The following is a 16,321-nucleotide window of genomic DNA, read 5'->3' on the forward strand; positions in this document are numbered from 1 at the left end:
CCCTACTACGTCCATTTCACAGATGAGAAGCTGGGCTCCAGGTGACATACGGCTGGGAGTGGCAGTGCCGGCAGGCACACGGGAGTCTGGGGTCACAGCTAGCTTCCCCTCAAAGTCCTGAGCAAGAGGCCAGCCTCTGAAGGCAGGGAGAGACTGAAGCCTCCCCACCCCCGAGGTCCCACCCAGGGCTCCAGCACTCCAGCCTCAAAGGCGCAGGCACCCGGTTTCCAGGCCATCCTGGTTGACAAGGACGGCACAGGCCTTCGGAGCAGGACGTGTCAGGCTCTCCCATGAGGTGGCTGAGGAGTCAGGACAGGGCACCCTCTTCTGCCTACCCTTCCAGGTGGCCGGACCCGGCTGGTCTTCTGAAAGCCCCCCAGGGCCCGCATTTTCATGATCCCACCGACAGAGGTGAACGCTGAGGCTCACAAAGGTGAGATGACTTAGCTGAGGACAAGCAAGTGAGCTGGCCTCCAAGTCTTCGTGGAAACCCCATGATCTTCGGACCGAACTTCTCTCGGGGCTGGTCCTGGGCCTCCAGAGACGGAGTGTCACCCTCACTTTTGCGCTCCGGGCACCTCCCCTGATTCCACCTTAATCTGGGCCCTGCAAAGGGAAGAAACAGTGAGCGCCTACCCACCTTTCATCCTCGCACACTGCGCTGGCCTCCAGGAGCGGCCAGTCGGATGAGGGAGGCTGACCCGCAAAGAAAATAACTTTCAGAGATCAGAGCGATAATGCAGGCAAAGGGCCAGCCCAGCTGAAGGGGCCCGAGGTAGGCTTCCCAGGGGAGGAGGCACTGCAGCGGGGCCTTGGAGGGCGACCATGTGTGCAGCCATTGGCAATTCCCCAAGAGAACACCCACCTTGGACTGTACACCCCACTGTCCCACAAAGAAGAGCCGGGAAAGGGAGGGGGGGGTGTTCGTCAGAAGCTTCCTTTCAGCCTTCAGGTGGCGCCCTTGAGCCACGGAGCCGCTCGCGCCTGGGAAGACTGTCCCGATCTAAGGACCTGGGAGAGGACTCGGGTCCCACCTGGGGGCTGTGCGTGTTGGAGGGGGTGGGGGCGGAGGGAGCGACGCGGCTCCGTGCGGCAGGGACATCCCAGCGGGGGATTTGGGGGGGGAGGGGGGGAGGCAGGCGGCGGGGGAGGGGTCGCCCTCAGCACCCACCCCCGCGCCCCGCCCCTGCACCCGGCCCCGCGGGCTCAGAGCTTCAATTCCCCGAGCTGGGGCGCTGGCGAAACAGATAAGCCCTCCGGGGACGGGGAGGGGCAGGAGCCCGATCCCCCGCCGGCACGACACCCAGCCTGCTACCCGCCTCCCGGTCCCTCCCCGCGCTAACTCTCTGGGCGCCCTCGCTGGCCGCGGGCGGAGCTCGATCGGCGGCGCTCGGAGCTCCCCGGCCCCCGCCCCTGCCCCTCCCTCCTCGGAGCCCCCTGCGGCCGCCGCCGTAGAGCCCCGCGCGGCGCGAGCAGGTACGTGCGCCTCCGCAGCGGCTCCGGGCCGGGCCGGGGAGGGGGCGGGAGCCGGGGAGGGCGAGGCGGTGGCGGCCGGGCCCGCGCGCGTCCGGGCTGCGCCGCAGCGGAGACACCGGCGGGCGGGCGGGCGCCGGTGCGGGGAGGCGGGCGGGCGCCCGGGGAGGACGCGCCCCTGCCCCGGGCCGCGGGCCGCCGGCACCCGCGTCTCCCGCGCGCGGAGACGGGGAGGGAGGCCCCGCGCAGGTACGCACGCGGACCGGGAACGGCGGGGGCCGGCAGGAGGCCGAGGGCCCCGGGCGCGGAGGGCCGGCAAGGGAGAGCTAGCCTGACCTCGCGGCCCGGCCGAAGGACACGCGGCGAGGGGAACCCGGGCGCACGGGAGTCCGCGAGGAGTCGGGCCTCCCTGGGCCGCCTGGCCGCCCTGCTACCGGCGCCGCCCGGCCGGCTCCGGCCTGGGCCGGCCCCGCCGCGTTTGTGGTCAAGGGCAGGAACAGGGGGTGTGAGCTGCGGGCAGGCGGGCGCGCGGTGCGGCGGGCAGCCGGGGTGCTGGGGTTTTCTGCGCGGAACTTTGGGTATAACAGCGTGGACCTGCGTGTGCGTTTGTGCGCGCCCCGAGGCTTTGTGTACAACTCGTGCGTGTGTGTATGGATGGGGTTTTGTGAAGCTTCACCCACGGCCGCTGTGCGTCTGTCTCCCCGCGTGTTAGTGCGCGCGGGGTGTGGGGTGGGGTGGGGTGCTGGGCCCCAGGCGGGTCTCGGTGGGTGTCGTCCGGGGCGGGGGGGTAGTTCACTGTGTGTGCGTAACCAGCTCTGCCCCTTCCCGGGGTGTGAGTCCCAGCGTGGTCTGCGGATCTTGGGGTCACACTGCGCGGCTTCCCATGTCTGGGCGCTGCCTGTGGTAAAGGTTCCTGGGGGTGTGCGTGTGGATCTGGGCTGTGTCTTTCGGGTCCTGTTGGACTGCAGATGAAATGAGTGATTGGAGTGTTACTGGTGCGGTGAGCAGTGGACACCAGCGTCTTTGTCAGTTTGTTTCTGCTTGTGTGTGTGTGTGGGGGGGGCAGGTAATTGGGCATGCCCTTGTATAACTGGTGGGGACTGGTGGGGATCTCTGAATCTGTGTGGAGACATCACAACTCTGGGTGACAGGGAGCCTCTTTTTTCTCTGCCCTTTTCCTAACTCTGGCATCCTAAGAAAAAGTTTTGGGTTCCTGCTAGGTGAAAGAAAGCCCTGCTCCCAGAATTTGGGTGTCCTGAGTTTCCTTGGGATATGGAGGCATCAGCATGCTGGTCTGGGAGGGGAGGTCTTTGGGCCACTCCAGGAGCTGAGTTCTGTGGAGGGTTCTGAAGATCTGGGTGGAGGGGTGCACATCTGGACACCCATTGGGCAGGAATGGTCACCGCCCCTCCCTGTTTGTGGTGGCACTCAGGAAAATGCTTTCGGTGCCACGAGTAGAAAAGCCAGGCAGCAGAGCACACCATACCTCTCCTCTCCATTTACTGGAAAGTGAGGACAGCCTGGGCAGAGCCTGGCTCTGAGTAGGTTGCCCGCTGCCCCGGGTTGGGAGAGGGATTGTCTGCCTGGGCCGGTTGCCAAGCCCTTCCTGAGGGCCGGCTGTGTTCCAAGCAAGCGGTCTGGGACCCAGACGGAATTCAGACACATCCTGCCCTCAAGCTGCTCACTGTGGTCTTAAACAGTGGGACAAAGTAGAGTCTACCAGTGGGGGCTGGAAGAGCCAGGGAGGGAGGGTGGAATGATGCCACAGGTGCAGAGAATGCGGGTTTGCAGGTTTGTAGGTGATAACAATTCTTAGGGAAACCGTATTCAACTCTGGCCCCCACATGCATGCCAGGGGTCCTGCCATGGTTTGTAAAGCAGAGATACTAATTCCTGCTCATGGGGCTGGTAAAGGTTACAGGAGAGACTCCCGAATGAAGTGCCTGCTATAGGGCGGGCGGGTGCTCAGCAAACGTTTATTAAATTGGAACTCGGGAAAGAGGGACGTGGTGGTAGGAATGGGTTGTAAGTGGAAACAGGCTTTGTACTCACATGAAAGGCCCTGCGTGTGCTAAGAGGAGGTATCTGCTGCAAAGTCCACGTTGGAGGGAAGATCAGAAAGATTGAAGAACGTGCCTTCTTGCACTGAGGCTCTCTGAGTTTCATTCATTCATTCGTTCCATTCATTTGCACTTCATTTGCTCATATTCTTTCTCTCGCTCTCTCTCTCACACACACACGCATGCACGCACACACACAGAACACAGGAGAATACACTCAGGTGTGGGAATGCAGAGAAACATCTAGAATCACTTGTATATGTGTGTGTAGACATAACCAGGGTGTGCGAGCCACTCTGTATCTGGGGGTCTCTGTAAGCACGGGGACTTGGGTCTGTGTGCCTGGGCCCTGGGTATGTGTGCCCCCAGGATGTCGGTGTGTACAGAGAAGGTCAGGAGTTCTAGATGCCAGGTGGGAAAGGGGCCTGAGGTGGGAGCTGGGAGCGGGGGCAGCACTGGATCTACCAAAGGGAGGACGCATCATCCACTCTAGCTGAGGGTGGTTGTGAGGGAATGAGGGCCTATGTTGGCCAGATTCTTCCATTTTGCAAGCGAAGCCAGGAATCCAGAGTTTAAAATGTAAAATCTTTTGCTTTTTATATATTGGGCAACTACTTCAAAAACAAGTGAACAGACCAAAAACAGCAAAAAAGCAAAACTTCGACAAGCCAAATATGGTCCATTGGCTGAAACTGGCATTCTCTGGCGGGAATGCACGTGTGCCGTCTGGGTGTGGGTAGGTGTGTCCGGATACTTGGGTGGGGTATCTCCTCTTTGAGCAGACACTGCCCCCTTCCCCCTGCCGCCTCAGCTCCCCTTCCGTGGTTCCCATCCAGGTCCCCCCCCCCCCCCCGCCATCTTCTACTTCCATAAAGGCATTCGGCTTTGACCTCAGTCACGGCTCTCAAATGGGCTCCTTCCTCTTTGCCCTCTCAGCCACCATCCCTCCACCCCTGACCACAGCAGATCCCTCCCTGGACCCCTGACCTCCGCTCTCCTCCTTCCAATCCTGTCTTCCGTGCCGGAAGGAGGCCGAGAGAGCTTCCTGAAACCTAGGCAGATCAGCCCTCTCTGCGCCCACACCTTGCCTCCCTGGCTCCTTGGCCTGGCTTCCAGAGTCCTTTGAAAGCTGGTCCCCGCTGGCCTCTGAGGCACCCCTCTCTAGAATGCCCTCGCCCCCCACCTCCCCAGCCCCTCCCAGCTGGGGGATTTCCCACTCATCCTCGGAGGTCTGGTTCAAATGCCACCGACTCCTAGAAACTTCCTTGACTTTCTCCTCTTTGTCCCCACACCATCGTCCTCACCTCTGCCCCTCCCCGTGCCCGCAGTCACCCTCCTTTCATCATGACAGTGGCCATTAATTGAACTGGCTGCGGCCTCACATTATTTTATGAAATCCCCGCATCAACCCTAGGAAGGAGGCATTTCACTTACTCCCATTTAACAGATGAGAACATTGAATCTGGAGGGGTCACATCGCTTGTCCAAGTTCGAGTGGTGAAGCTGGGATTTGAACCTGATGTCCACTGTCTGAATGATAACTTACTGAGCACCTACTGTTCTGAGTCCTTTGTATGGATGATCTCAATTCCTATGCCAGTCCCATTAAGTAGGGAGGAGTAGTGTTATTGTCACTTAATAGACAGGGAAACTGAGGCCAGAGAGGATAAGTAAATTGCCCAAAGCCGTGTGCCAGCCAGTGGTGAAGCAGGGTCCTGGCCTGGATTGGATGGCACCACTCTGTCATTGTCTGATTCCCCATCTATCTCCACCTCCATCTGGCAGGCTCCCCCAGGTGGGAACTATGCCTGGCCACCCTCACATCGCTCCGGGCCGAGCATGAGGTCCGGCACCAGCAGGCTCCTGGTAGAGGTTTGTTAAACTCGACTGACTTTCTCTTTTCTCTTATAGCTGCCAAGGGGCCAAGGGATGAGCGGGGGCCCTCCTTCCCAATGGCATCTCCCCCCGGTCTGGAACTGAAGACACTGCGCAATGGCCCCCAGATCCCAAGGAGACCAGCTCCTCTGGGCCCGGCGGCTCTGCCCAGGGAGGGTGTGGAGAATGTCTGCTTTTCCTCAGAGGAGCGCGAGACCCATTTCCAGAACCCGGGGGACACCAGACTGGGCAGATCCCCCAGCCCCCCCGGAGGGGGGGTCCCCTCACGGCCCCGGTCCCAGCGGGACGATCTATCCCTGCGTTCAGAAGAGGGGCCAGGCCTAGAGCCCGTGAGCCGCCCAGTGGATTATGGCTTTGTTTCTGCTCTCGTTTTTCTGGTGAGTGGGATCCTCCTGGTGGTGACAGCATACGCCATCCCACGTGAGGCCCGCGTCAACCCTGACACAGTGACAGCACGGGAGATGGAGCGGCTAGAGATGTACTATGCCCGCCTGGGCTCCCACCTGGACAAGTGCATCATCGCGGGCCTGGGGCTGCTCACCGCGGGCGGCATGCTTCTGTCAGTGCTGCTGACAGTCTCCCTGTGCGAGGGCGGGCTGTACCGCCGGCCCACCTTCGTCCCCGGCAGGGGCTCCAGGAAGACCTACGGCTCCATTAACCTGCGCATGAGGCAGCTCGGTGGGGACGGGGGCCAGGCCCTGGTGGAGAACGAAGTTGTCCAGGTCTCAGAGACCAGCCACACCCTCCAAGGGTCTTAAGTAAGAGCCCACCCTGTGTGGCTGCTTGGGCCCCCAAGAGCCTGGGGTTGCAGACTGAGCTCCGCGGAGGGCCCTGCGGAAGGAGCCTTGGGTGGGTGCTGGAAGGGGGGAGTCCCAGGGCCAGGGCCAGGGCCAGGCCCAGGTGGCACGTGGGAGAGCGGCCCCCTGATCTGTTTGCAGCTTGAGGTTTTGCCTAAGGTTTGTTTGGAGGATGGCTTCTGCTGCTGAAAATACAAAAGTTTGGAAACCACTGCCCTTGGAGGATGAGGCTTCTTGGCATTTCCGAGGATTGAGAGCCCTTTGAAAGGCTGCCCATCCTGTTCCTCATGCCTTGGGGAATTCCGGGATCTCTGCGGTCCTCATCAGCCAAGTGTGGGTGTTGGGCGACCTTGGAGGGACCCCCTTTCAGCCCTGACCGTCTGTTGGGAGGTGGCTTCCTGACGAGAGGAGAAATCTGCACTGAGGTGACCATCCCCTTTCCAGGCCTCAGTCCCCCTGCCTGGGAAGTGAGAGGGTTGGACTGGATGATCCCTGGGGCCCCTCCAGTTCTGCCTTAGGACTGGGAGCCCAGTAAATCTCTGCTTCTGGCCACTCCTACAGGAAGGGAGGGTGTCCGGCAGCTGCTCACCGTTCTCGGTGCCATTTTCTGGCCCGGCTCTGGTGGCCCCCACTGTCATACATGTAGCAGCCCACACAGTCCTGCCAAAGAGCCCCCTAAGTCCCCTGGTTAGGCTGGGTTCAAGTCCACATTATCTTGCAAGGTCAAGTGCACAGACAAGAGGGCTCTTTCATACAAGAAAGGGTGAGGGCTTTGTTGTATTTCCGTGGACATGATGTGGGCTTCCAATACCTCCCCCTTCTCAATATTATGTCTCTGGGCCTCACCTTATTCAGGTAGCAGGAAAAAAATTTTTTTAATGCTGAATTTGTAATCTCCCTTCTCCCCCTTAGCAGTAAAGCGAGCCCCAGTGTATGTGGGGAGAAATCAGGCACGTTCTGGTGGCCTGGAAGCTCCTATTGACCACTGTGTGTTCCGTTTTTTCCTGTGGCATGTTTGTAGGCTCAGTCCAGACTCAAACTACTGACAAGGAAAGGAAGTGGGCCCTAGGGGGCAGGGAGATAAAGGTGCTTGAGGACTGGGGGAGGCATCGCCCAGTGTGAACGGCCCAGTGTGAACGGCCCAGTGTGAACGGCCCTAGGGGGCTTGGAGAGTACGTGCCTTCTAGGCCCCACTGGTGTGAAGACTCTAAAGGGGTCATTTCCATGAGCCCCCTGACCCCACGCAGGTCCTACTCACTCCATCTCAGTTGGCCAGGTGGGCCCTGGATCCTGACTGTTCTTTGGAGGTAGAGGGTAGGGTGGGAATGGGGTCTGTAGGCTAGAGCAGTCCTGATTAGCTGTAACCTGAGCCTTTGCTCCGGCGAGCTGAACATCTGGGCAATGTAACAGCACAGCTTCTAGGACAGATCAAATATCTGCTCCTGGCAGGTTTTACCAGGAGCAGAGGGGTTGGGGGAGGACTGGAGGGGACAAGGGCTGTTCAGCGTGGCCTGCGGGGTTCCGTTCCTGGCGTTGAAGGGGTGCGGTTTGAAAAGAACAAAGCCTCAAGTGGGTAAAAGATGCACAAGTCAGGGGCTTCCCTGATGTGTCGCTTGCCCCCACCCGTGCTCCAGAGGAGGAGTGGGTGCACAGAGTGACAGGAGCCGTTCTAGGTAAACCACAAAGTCGAGTTGAACATCCCAAATGATGGGCTGTTCCAACCCTACAGTGATGATAATACAAATACTGGTCCAAGCCATATAGACTACCAAGACGGCGGGGGCTCATTTGACTCCAAACTGTTGAGTAGATGCATCTGGGACCATCGGTGCCTATCAGTTTAAAGGCAGTGAATTGTACTTAGGGGCTAAATCTGTTGGAAGTGGAACCCTGGGAATCCCAGGTTTGCTCGAAGCCAGAGAAGCCTGCTTTGCATCTTCCTGCAGAAACTCCTTTAGAGGCAGTGATTACCTTGTCAGTAAATTAAGAAAACTTGAGTGGTGCCAAAAACATTTCCCCAAGACTACAGCTGAGCTCTCCCAGCCAGTGGGGCGGAAACAGATTTAGGAAGGAATCAGGGAGGAGCATGGCGCAGGGTGCCGAGAACTTTCTTTGTAGGTTTTTTTTGGGGGGGTAGGTGTGATGGGGTCCCAGGGGACCCTGTGGTCACTGGAACGTGCCTCACGTGCAGGAACTGCCTCTCCTACCCGACATGCTACTGGGGCCCCCCAAACCTTGCTTCCCTAGTGTGTTCGATATCCACTTTGGAGTTGGTAAACCTGGCGTTGAAACCGGGCTCTGTGACCTTGGGCAAGCTGCTTCACCTCTATTGTCTTCTCTGCGAAGCGGGAGAGGTATGAGGTCCAGTCACTAAGATCCCTCCTTCCCCACTTCAGTTAGGGATAACTGGATTAGACCTGAAACCTCGGGGCCCATATCCTGCCCGCCTTCTCTCATACCTCTCATCCTACCCATGAGCACATCTGGTTGGTTCTACATTAGGAATCTGCTCCCTGCCCAGTCCTCGGCCACAATTACCTGCTCCACATTGCACATTGCTATTCTAATTTCTCTCCTGTCCACCCTCTGTGCCCAGTTCATCTCCCACTTTGCAGCCAGACAGATTTAATTGGGTCAGGTCACTCCGCTGCTCAAAACACTCCTATGGCTCCCTCTTACTCTGGGCAAAAGCCAAAATTCTCCTTCTGACCAGAAGTGGATGTCCTGTCGAGGCCCTTCACTTGCCCCAGGCGCCTTCCAAAGTCCTGAGTCAAAATTTTATTTGTAATTTTGATTTTTTTTTAAAGGACGGCCCCTTAAATTGCATAAATTCAGGTCCCCCTAGATGTGGGTCCGTCCCCCATGGTGGCCCATGAAACCCTACACGATCCGGCCCCTGTGGCTCTCTGACCTTATTTCTCACCCCTTCCTTGCCTCTCTGCTCACTACAGCCACACTTGTCTCCTTGCCGTTCCTCAACCCTGCCAGGCACACCCCCCACCTCAGGGCCTTTGTACTTGCTGCTCCTTCTACCAGGAAGGCATTTCCCCTTAATATGTGCAAGGCCCACTCGCTCATCTCCTTAGGGGCTTTATTCACATACCACCTTTTCAGTGATTCCTCTGCTGACCGCCTGTTTAAAATTGCACCCTTCCCTCATCTCAACCTCATTTTCACGTTTCCTTCCCTGCTTTATCTCTCTCCAGAGCACTCATCACCACTGCTGTGTTTTATACTTACTGTCTCTCTCTCCCACCACCTCCCCCACTGGATTGCAAGCCACAGGAGGGCCCAGGGCTAGAACAGTGCTTGACACCTGGTAGGTGTTCCGTGTCCAGTGAATGAATGTAACCCAAGCTTCCTCTGCCTGCTGCACTGCACCCAGGCCCTCCCTGGGCAGGGTCCCAGAGACCCACAGCCCCTGCCTCACCCCCTGGAATCCCCTCTAGGGGTGGGAGGGAGATAGTGGGATTCTCTGGGGTTCTCTTTAAAACGTCCCCCTCGGTACACGCACACACCTACACCTACACACGTGCAGGAGCACATACTTGTGCACGAGTGCATGCATGTGCAGGCCTGTGCACACGCGTACACACGACTTCCTCTTGTCTGACCTAGCTCAGAAGCCAGGACACATCCTCTCGAAGCAGCTCCAAGCCACAGCAACCCCTGGATTATTGAGAACGTATTCTCTTTCTCCAGAAGTCACAGGCCTTGCAATTCCCAGGATGCTAACCTCACAGCAATAGTCAAATTTCCCCTGTCCAGGTGATGGTGGTGTCTCTATCCTTCCTGCTTCCCTGTGGGTCCGAGGGGGGAAGATGTCCGTGGAGTGTTTCCACCTGGCATTTGGGGAGGAGACTGTGTGGTCCTGGCTGGGGACCGGATGAGCTGGGTCCTGCAAGTCACCCCTTCCCTCAGGGGCCTATGGGCCAATCACTGCCTCTCTGGTCCTCCAGAATGAAATTGGAAACCTTCCCACTCTGCCTTGTCTGGGGACTGAGGAGATCAGGAAACACAAGCAGAGGGCATTCCAAAGTAAAGAGCATGTTTCCCTATGTCTGGAGAGCTTTGGAGGGGCAGGAGGAGGGAGGGGGAGGGAGGCATTATGAAGCCAGAGGAGCTGGAGTTCTGTCTATGGGTTCTGTCTGTGAGGAAAGTAGGGTGTTGGTGGCACTGACAAAGTCAAGGAGATGCCCTCCATCTGGGCCTGTTGGTTTCTCTGGGAGAGAGTAGATTCCCCTTGATGTCACCAAGGAGGTAGATTTCAGCTAAGGGAGGGAGAAGCTTGCTGAGACCTTGTCCTGGTTGGAGTGGAGCTCCTTGTTAGTGCAGGTATGTCAGATGACCGGTCAGGTGTTGGGTATCTTTAGGGATGGAGCATAGTAGAGTTGGGGAGGATTTCAACAAGAGGCTCCCCCAGCTTCCAACCCCCATTCTTTAAGGAGAGCCAACATCCCAATGGCCAGAGCCTGGCCCTCTGTATCTTCTTGTCTCCGGCCCAAATACCCTGTTCCCCAGATCATTCATCTTCCTGAGTCATGTCATCCAGGAGCAAACGAGAAGGCCCAGGATATCTGAATGGTGCTGCAGGTGGCAGGATTACTGCCTTCCTTTTCCCAAGAGGCCTTGCACTTCTGAGCTTTGTCCCTACTCAGATTTCAGAGGTTTGGGGGCAGGGCCCCTCATGGAGGGGGTCGACTGAGATGGCCCATCCAGTAAGAGTATACGGGAACTGGCTCCGGAGTCTGATTACCAGGATGCTTGGTGGGTGTCTGACGTCCCCAAGCCTCTGTTTCCTCAACCGTAAAACAGGCTGCTAATAACAGCACCTTCCCCAGAAGGCATACCTGTAAAGCACTTGGCCAATTTGTATTGTAAAGCCAATACAGTTAGCTATTCACATTCATTCGCATCTAACCAGCATTCTTCCTTGGGCAAGACACTGTGGGGACACATGGCCCCTGCCCCTAAGTTAGTCACAGACTGCCTGGGGAAACAGGACAGTGCGCATCAGGCTGTGTGTGTGTGCGCGTGCGCGCAAGCGCGTGCACGCACAAACAAGTGTGCGGAGGAAGTATCTGATTGAGTTGGGGTCAGAAAAGGCTTTCCTGGAAGGGATGACGACTAATAGGAATCTTAAATAGGGAGGCAGTGTCTGATATAAGGAGTGTCCGACGTAGGGAACAGGAAGGGTATACTGGGCAGGGGAACAGCATGAGCAGAGGCTTAGTGGCATACAAAGCCTGGGGTTTACTGGGGAGGGGGAAGTGAGGGAAGGGGGTCTGGAGGTTCTGTGCTGGAGTGTTGCAATGAAGCATGCTGAAGGGCAGGCATGTCATCATGGGGTGACCATAGTCCTCAGCTCACAGAGTTGTTATGAGGACTCTTTTGAGTTTGCACTGTATAGGGCAGGGCCCGGGGCCTGGTACACGGAGAGAGCTCACTGCCGACCATCATGACCGCCTGCAGATGTGTGTGGCAGGAAGTCTCTTCTGATAGCAGATGTGTCGTAGGGGTGACACTGGCACTGGGAGGCCAGCCCATGGGAATGTGGTCTCCAGCCACAGCCAGAGGACATGACCTCGACCTCCAGGCTCCAGCTCATCAGCCCATTCCTTCTGCACCCTCAAGCTGCCAAGGTCAGGTGCTGGCTGCTGTTCACCTGGGCCTAGGGGGAGATTAGTGAGTGGAAGGATCTTCTGGCAGGGAAGCTGGCCCCAGGGGAATAGGGAGGGCAGGGGAAGAAGGGGCTGCCATGCTGACCTCTTCCCGGGGGTTGGGGCATCTGGGCCACGACTGACTTAGTGTCAAGGACATTCAGAAAAGGCCATGTCCCTCCCTCTCCCAACTCTTCTCCTCCTCCTCTTTGGCTCCTTTCTTCGTGTCCACACTTTCTTTCACTGAAGCCACTCCTGGGGGTTAGGGGCCCACAGGTGAGTTGTTACTATTGCTGACTCCCTTTGAACCCCCGACTCCCCTCCTGAGAGTCCCCAGCCTCTCCCATCACAGATGAAAGCAGAGCCCACATGCCCATGCCTGCAGGGCTCAGCAGGTGACATTCACGAAGGAAAGCAGGAGGCCGTGGTCAGCGGTGGCAGGATTAAAGGGGCGCTTGCTTCAGCTCTGGCTGGCTGGTGCCCTGTGGTGGATGGGCTCAGGCTTGCCAGAGCTCCTGATCGGTCAAGAGCAACTGGGTATCTGGACATTGTGGGTGAAGGATGCTGATAGGGGTTATCCCATGGCCTGAGAACTGTGAGGCAAAACGGAGGACACGGGAGTGTCTGATGAGATGCCGCCCGCCGGGCCCAGATATCCGCCCCCTGCCCCCTGTCCGGGGCTTACTAAGTCACTCCCGAGAGATGGGTACGCCCTCAACAAGTGGACCGACCTCTGCCTCTTGGCTGGAGTCTGGAAGTGCAAGGCCTGAAGACCACCTGAGTGCTGGCCATCCGAGATCCTTCACTCATTCTTTCAATAAAGATTTGAGCTCCAATTCTCTGCTAGGTTTGGAGATACAGTACTGAACAGATGAAAAACGTAGAGAGTACTCTGGAAAGGGCTTGAGATATATCTTCTGGAACTCAGGAGGTGTTTGTGAACGAGGAAATGAGGTCTGTTTCTGCCCTGGAAAATTTCTGATGTGGGAGGCCATGAAGTGGCCTGTGCTGGCTTGAAGGGACAGTGGTGTTGGGGAGGAAGGGCAGTCCTGCCTTCCCTCCTGGTGTTCTAGGCACATGGAGGACCCTGTGGCTGGAGGGGCTCCGAGTGTTGGTGCAGGGAGGGGAGGAGAGGCTGGAACTGTGGGTGGCGGGGCACAGGTGGCTGTGAAGCCAGCACACTAATTTGAGAAGCAGATGGGCTGTGAGCCTCTGGTGTAGACAGAAGCTCCCATCCTCTCTGAGGATCCAGGACAAAGCTCTCATCACCCCCCCCAAAATTATGCCTGCTGTTACCTGGGGACCCCACATCAAAAACCCCACCCAAATCACCTAGTATGAACTAGAGCAAGAGCGCCTCCCCCCGACCCCATCCGCATCAGGCCAGTGAAGAGACACTTCGCTTTTCTGTTTTCTTTCTCATTCTACCACAGAGGAGCAGCAAAGGTCTAAAAGAGGTCAGGGGAGACCTCTTGCACCTGCAGTTCTAACTGGACTGGACCGAGTCTGAGAGTCAAAGAGATCAGTGGTTATTGGTTGGGCTGTAGATGCGGAGATGAGAAAGGGGGCGTTGGCAGAGGTCAGCTGGATGACAGAAAACACTTTGTGTTTGTACCTTTCGTTGAACCAGTTATGCATTACACACGTCAGTCATCCCATTTGTAAGTGAAATACCGTGTTCTCTCTCTGCCAGGCACTCTTCTAAGCATTTGCCTCTAGTAGCTCATTTAAACTTCACAACCACCTTGCAGAGTAGGTTCTGTCATTACCTCCATCGTACAGATGAGGAAGCTGAGGTTAAGTGACTTGCCCAGGGTCACACAGGCTGGTGCCCAGCAGAGTCAAGACTCAAATTTAATAATATGCCGTCATGCCTCTTATTACATTTAATAACATGCGGGCAAGAGCATGTTGGCGGGTGGATCTGGGCCGTGGGCTGCCACTTTGAGGCCTGTAGTTTCAGTGTGTTGGGAAGCTCTGTGGGGGAGAGGCGGAGGGCAGGAGGTGGGTGGAGTACTGAACTGGGCCAGGCCCATGGCCCCTTGAGAATCATGGATTCTCACAGATGGGCAGGATCTTAGAGACAGTCAGGTCGACCTTTAACCCCATTGTACTGATGCGGAAACCCATAGGGGGGCAGGACTTGCCCAGGATCACCATGGCTCAGGCCCTCTGCCTGTCCCCCTCTTCTTCATAGGCTTCTCACTTGAATTTATGTCCTGGGAACCAGGAAGCCTACAGGATGGAATTGAGTTCCTGTGATTCTAATCTGAAGGAGGGGAGGGCAGGACTGTCTTGGAAGCAGAACACCTAGATCCGGGTCCTTTTCTCTTAGGGATGCCTGCCTGCCCCAGGAGTGGGCCATCCTGGATTGGAGAGCAGCCACCATGGTTAGGCTTACCCTGGCCCAGAGGCAGCGGCACAGAAGGATGGTGCTGACCAGGGTGCTGAACCTGGATGGCCCCTTCCTCTAACACTCAGCCTAGCTGAGGGGGGAGGGCCGTGGACGGGAAGGAGACCTCCAGCTTCAGGAATGGGTTTTGCACAGAGATCCATGCTTCTCCCCTGGAGAGGGTGTGGGGATCTGGGTACAGCAGTTCTACGACAGAGCACTGGCTTGAAAACCAGGCTGACCCAGGTTCCCATCATGGTTCTGCCATCCCTAGAGGGGCAAGCCTAGCACGGCAACCACTGCTGCTAACAGTGTTTACCTTGCGGGTGGCTAGAGTACTACACGAGACTAGGAAAACTGAGTACACCGTGGGCACCAGATAAATGCTTGTTTCTTGCATTGGAGGGCAGCCTTATCCTGAGCCCTCAGCTGTATCCATCCGTATGGCCTCAGTAATAGTAACTGGCACCCACTGAGCTCCAACTATCTGTTTATAAGACACACTATTTGGTAGGACCCTGCAACAATCCTAAAGGTAGAGGTATGGCTGACTTTGCAGATAAGGCCACACACCAGCAAAGGGAAGTCTGTGAGTCATACCCATTCCTGCCTGATGCTCAGACTCCTGCTTGGCTTTGAGCAAGCCAAGCCTACTGGACCTTTTCAAACCCCCTTTTTCTCATGTAGAGAATGACGACACTACCTCATTATGGTTGTTATGATTTGAAGATACAACGTATGCTATTTTACAAGGGTACATGCATATTTAGACACATACATGAAACACATGTGATTGACCCATGGGGGCAAGGGAATGGAATGGGTACGGAGGCAAAACCTGAAAAACAAAGTGAGGGAGTTCTTGCATACATTAGTCATAGTGTGTCATGAACCGAGAAGACTGGCTGAATCCTTTGCACCTGATAGCCAGGTGAAAGGAAGCGATACAGATATGACACTGGAGCGTCTCAAACTTTTCATGTGCACGTGAATCACCTGGTGAACTTGTTAAAATGCAGATTCTCATTTACTAAGTCTGGGGTGGAACCCGGGATTCTGCATTTCTAACAAGTTCCCGGTGATGCTGCCGGAGCAGCTGGTTTGAGTGGCAAGGGTATAGAGAGTCTTCCCTTTCCTTCTCGGGAGTTCTCAAACTTGCTGGACCATAAGCATCTGAGGAACTCATAAAAAACAGATTTAAAAGCCCGACCCTAGAAATCCGGATCGAGGTGTGGGTTGTGGCCAGGATGTACTGTGTACTTTGAGCAAGCACCACAGGAGACTGTTAAGCTCAGGCAAGCTGGGAAGTGTGGCTGCGGTAGTCCTCTCTACCCTGGCCCTGGTGCAGCCAGACCCAGGACACGGAGTAGACAGAAGCAAAGAGAAACAGGGCCAGCTCTAGAAGTGGGAAGGAAACAAGGCAAGGAACAGAAAAGGTGGGGACACGGGGGCTGCCAGAGGTAGGACAAGTGGTCTATGGCAGGTCACCATAAGATAAAGATTTGGAATCGAACGTTTCTTTTCCTTGTAAGCCACTGGGTAAATGAGAAATTTCAAACCAAGCAAAAGTAGTGCCATGAACTGCACTAGACCTGGAAAGGTCATGAGAACTTCCCTACAGACAAGACCCGTCCTATAGCACATCCTGACCAGAACCTTTCCAAGTCAAACCAACCCCTCTGTAGCTTACCAGCCATGGTCACCCGAAGGTGGCTCCTACCAAAGCCATGCTCTTCTCCCCAGGGGTGACGGGTTCTGGTCTCTGTTTTGCTCAGCCTAGGTCAAATTCTTTTTTTTAAAAACAAACAGAAGACAAAACCATATGAGATACCACTTCGCACCTACTAGGATGGCTCTACACGAGAAGACTAGCAAGTACTGGCGAGGATGTGGAAAAACTAGAACCTTCATGCCCACCGTCAGGGTATGGTGCGGCCAGTTTGGAAAAATCTAGCAGTTCTTCAAAAAGTTAAACTGAACTGCCACACAATCAAGCAATTCCACTCCTAGGTATACACCCAAGAGAAATGAAAACCTAGGTCT

The 16,321-nt window shown here is 56.3% G+C and overlaps 1 protein-coding gene across 1 annotated transcript; it reads left to right on the forward strand.

Annotated features, from left to right (window-relative positions):
* Positions 1-1,424: 1,424 nt before the first annotated feature.
* TMEM74B (transmembrane protein 74B) lies at positions 1,425-6,436 on the forward strand. Its single transcript, XM_028118920.1, has 2 exons — positions 1,425-1,476; positions 5,445-6,436. The coding sequence occupies exon 2, from the start codon at positions 5,486-5,488 to the stop codon at positions 6,185-6,187; it is 702 nt and encodes a 233-aa protein (XP_027974721.1). The 5' UTR covers positions 1,425-1,476; positions 5,445-5,485; the 3' UTR covers positions 6,188-6,436.
* Positions 6,437-16,321: the final 9,885 nt, after the last annotated feature.

Source organism: Eumetopias jubatus, unplaced genomic scaffold, assembly GCF_037043125.1.
Source record: "Eumetopias jubatus isolate StellerSeaLion01/CBP00866 unplaced genomic scaffold, mEumJub1_p1.0 scaffold_9, whole genome shotgun sequence".
Taxonomy (NCBI): domain Eukaryota; kingdom Metazoa; phylum Chordata; class Mammalia; order Carnivora; family Otariidae; genus Eumetopias; species Eumetopias jubatus.